A 3,343-nucleotide genomic window follows, 5' to 3' on the forward strand; every position below is an offset into this window, starting at 1 on the left:
TTTCCTGCCTGAGCAGGAGGTTGGACTAGATGACCTCCAAGGTCCCTTCCAACTTTATCATTATTATTATTATTAATTCAGTCAGCAAACCATAGTTTAGCAAACTATGCTTAATAGTAATAATAATAATAATAATAATAATAATAATAATAATAATAATAATAATAATAATAATAATAATAATAATAATAATAATAATTAAAAAGTTGGAAGGGATCTTGGAGGTCATCTAGTCCAACCCTCTGCTCAGGCAGGAAACCCTATACCATTTCAGACAAATGGCTGTCCAGTCTCTTCTGAAAAACGTCCAGTGTTGGAGCATTCACTGCTTCTGGAGGCAGGTTGTTCCACTGGTTAATTGTTCTAACTGTCAGGAAATTTCTCCTTAGTTCTAGGTTGCTTCTCTCCTTGATTAGTTTCCACCCGTTGCTTCTTGTCCTGCCTTCAGGCACTTTGGAGAATAGCTTGACTCCCTCTTCTTTGTGGCAGCCCCTGAGATTTTGGAACACTGCTATCATGTCCCCCCTCGTCCTTCTCTTCGTTAAGCTAGACATACCCAATTACAGCAACCGTTCCTTATATGTTTTAGCCTCCATCCCCTAATCATCTTTGTTGCTCTTCTCTGCACTCTTTCTAGAGTATCAACAAACCATAGCACACAACAAACTATGGCTCTTAAGGGACTATGGTGGAGAGCAGCACCTGTGTTCAGCACTTGGGGTAATTTAAGGTTGCATCCAGGGCTCTCTTCTAAGAGGTATAAAGTGAAGAGACGAACAGTACTGCAATTGCCTTGCTGTTTTTTGAACTACCCATCCATAGATATTCCCATGGAAATGAAACATGTAGCTTTCTTTATAGACAGAAGCCAAAAAACAGAGAAATTCATTGTTATGAAACAAAGCTAAAAAAACCTTAACCATGATATACACGGTTAAAACCTTCACATCACTCAATCTTCAACAGAATAAACAAACTTCAAGGTGAAGGCCCTAAGTAACACTATTGGTTATACAGCAACAGATTCTACTCGAGGCCACTAATTCCCATCATCCCCTGCTTCCAGCAGGTCCCCACTCAGATATATCCCTTTAGGCTCTGTCTCTTGATCCACCATATCCTTAGTTTTTAAAGTTCTCCCAGACATCATAAAAATCAACTCCAGCTCTGATGAGAATAAAATATATTTATTTGCTTGTTTAACTTAATCGTTGGTTATCAAGCAGACTTTCCAGTCATATATTTCTACTGCACAAGTCCTGTAAGGCAATTGTGGCTAGAAAAATCATAGGATAGCATCTTAATCTTCTTTCATACTTAAGAGTCTATCTGCTTACTCAGATAGTTAGTAACTGGTTAGATTGCATCAAAAACCATGGACCTCTAACCTTATTGCACTTAGAGGTGATTGAGGTAGGAAGAAAAATATGGAACTGGTCTGTAGTGATGGGGAGCGGATCAACAATCCATCTTCGAAAGCAAAGGAATGATAGATCCAGATGAACTGGATCTTGCTGCCTTCCGGAGAATCTTTGGAGCACGCTAAATTAACACCATGCAAGCAGATGGATAAACACTAGGACAGAAGCAAGGAATTGAACTGGAGAGGTTGGGATGTGTGACATGATGGGAACACTGAAGATCTCAAAAGTTATTTTGAGAACGGTTTGGGACTTTGGCTGAAAAAAAAAAGCCCTTGCTGAGTTGAGAACGAGGCACCCATGCACTCAGCCAAAATCTAAAACTATTTCCACATGGGAAATAGAGGGTCCACCCATTCCCGTGAAGCTTAGGCCTGCTGCCAAAGGTCATCTGAGGGCAAAAAGGTAGATCTTTTACAAATGTCTAACATCACAACCTCAAGCCAGTCAACGTAGGGCCATAGCTTGATATTGCAAATGTCCCGAGTCTTGACACATCTGAAATCCAGGAGCTTTCCAGTCCCCAATTGACATTCCTCTAGAGCAGGGGTAGTCAACCTTGGCTCTTCTGGGAGTTGAAGTCCACGAGTCATAAAAGAGCCAAAGTTGACTACCCCTGGCTCTAGAGCATCTCTCCATTCAGGTTGTCCTGTCCTTCTGGGCCTACTTCTCCACTTGCTTCTCTGCTGCGATCTCTTGCAGCCACCTGATTGTGCGATTCCGGCTCTCTTCCCAGGTGAAACGGGGTGTGTATCCGAAGTGCCCCTGGGCCTTGTCAGTCTTTACGGTGAAGGTGGTGCTGACGATCACCAGGGTGTAGGTGTTGAGGATGGGGGCGTACACGAAGAAGGGCTTCAGGAGTCGCTGCAGGATCACATTGACCAGAGCTATCAGCTGGAGGAGAAAGAACGGCACCAGGGGACGGGAACCCAAGAGGCGGAAGCCGCACGGCTTCAAGAACTCCATGTTAAAGTCCTCGTAGCTCTTGTAAGGAGAGTCGTCATAGCAATAATAAACTTGGGCCCCGATGGTTGAGGGGTCCTCTTGGATCTTCCGAGCCACCAGCAGATGCATCCAAGCCACGTTGCCTACAGAAGGGGCAAGTTGGGAGACCAAAAAGATAAAAATCAATGGAGGGACCAACACCACTTTTGTGAAAAGACAGGGATAACATGGAGACACAACAACACAGCATTGTTTACTCAAGCCAACACAGTAGGAATAAGATCTCAAATGTGTTTTTAAAAATAGTGCTTCGTACATTCTATAAATTAAAAATCAAACACAAGATCCAGTCACACAAGACACTGAAATAGACACATCAAATTGTGTTTGTGTGTGTGTGTGTGTGTGTACACAAGCATGTTTATTTTTGAGAAAATTAGAACAATTAATCAGTGAAACGAGTTGCTTCCAGAAGTTGTGGGTGCTCCAGGAAGAGATTGGACAACCATTTGTCTGAAATTATATAGTGTCTCCTGTTTTAGCAAGGGGTTGGACTAGAAGACCTCCAAGGTCCCTTCCACCTGCTATTTTGTTATTTCCAAACTCCTAGTGGGAATGGGGATTTTTGGGAAGGAGTTAGGCATTGCTCTCACTTATACTGCAATAGACATAGCAAATAAATCCAGCAGCTAAACTGAAGTGGTTTTCTTAAAAAAAGAAATATCTCTTACGACAGGGTTTTCACGTTTGCCTGTCCGAATCCCCGAGGGGGAGTCGTAAGTAACTTGTGGGGGGCTACACACTAAGTTGGAATCTGATCAGGCTTACCCAGACAAAATGCAAACAATGTCAAGACTCACTGCAAACTTTGCTCCTTTTTTTGTGTGTGTGTGCAAAAGAAGGGAGGCCGCTGGCTTGGAAAGTCTGAGAAATGCAGTGAGAAATACTAAGGGGTGTATTTGTTTTTCCTCTAACCC

General features: G+C 42.6%; 1 protein-coding gene across 1 annotated transcript; it reads right to left on the reverse strand.

Moving 5' to 3' along the window:
* Nucleotides 1-2,039: 2,039 nt before the first annotated feature.
* LOC107301773 (3 beta-hydroxysteroid dehydrogenase type 7-like) lies at nt 2,040-2,509 on the reverse strand (the record flags this gene model as incomplete). Its single annotated transcript, XM_015830956.1, has 1 exon — nt 2,040-2,509. A coding segment is annotated over one exon (425 nt), but the record flags the coding sequence as incomplete, so codon positions are not given.
* Nucleotides 2,510-3,343: the final 834 nt, after the last annotated feature.

This window comes from Protobothrops mucrosquamatus, unplaced genomic scaffold, assembly GCF_001527695.2.
Source record: "Protobothrops mucrosquamatus isolate PMUCROS unplaced genomic scaffold, P.Mucros_1.0 scaffold16494, whole genome shotgun sequence".
In the NCBI taxonomy this organism is placed as follows: Eukaryota; Metazoa; Chordata; class Lepidosauria; order Squamata; family Viperidae; genus Protobothrops; species Protobothrops mucrosquamatus.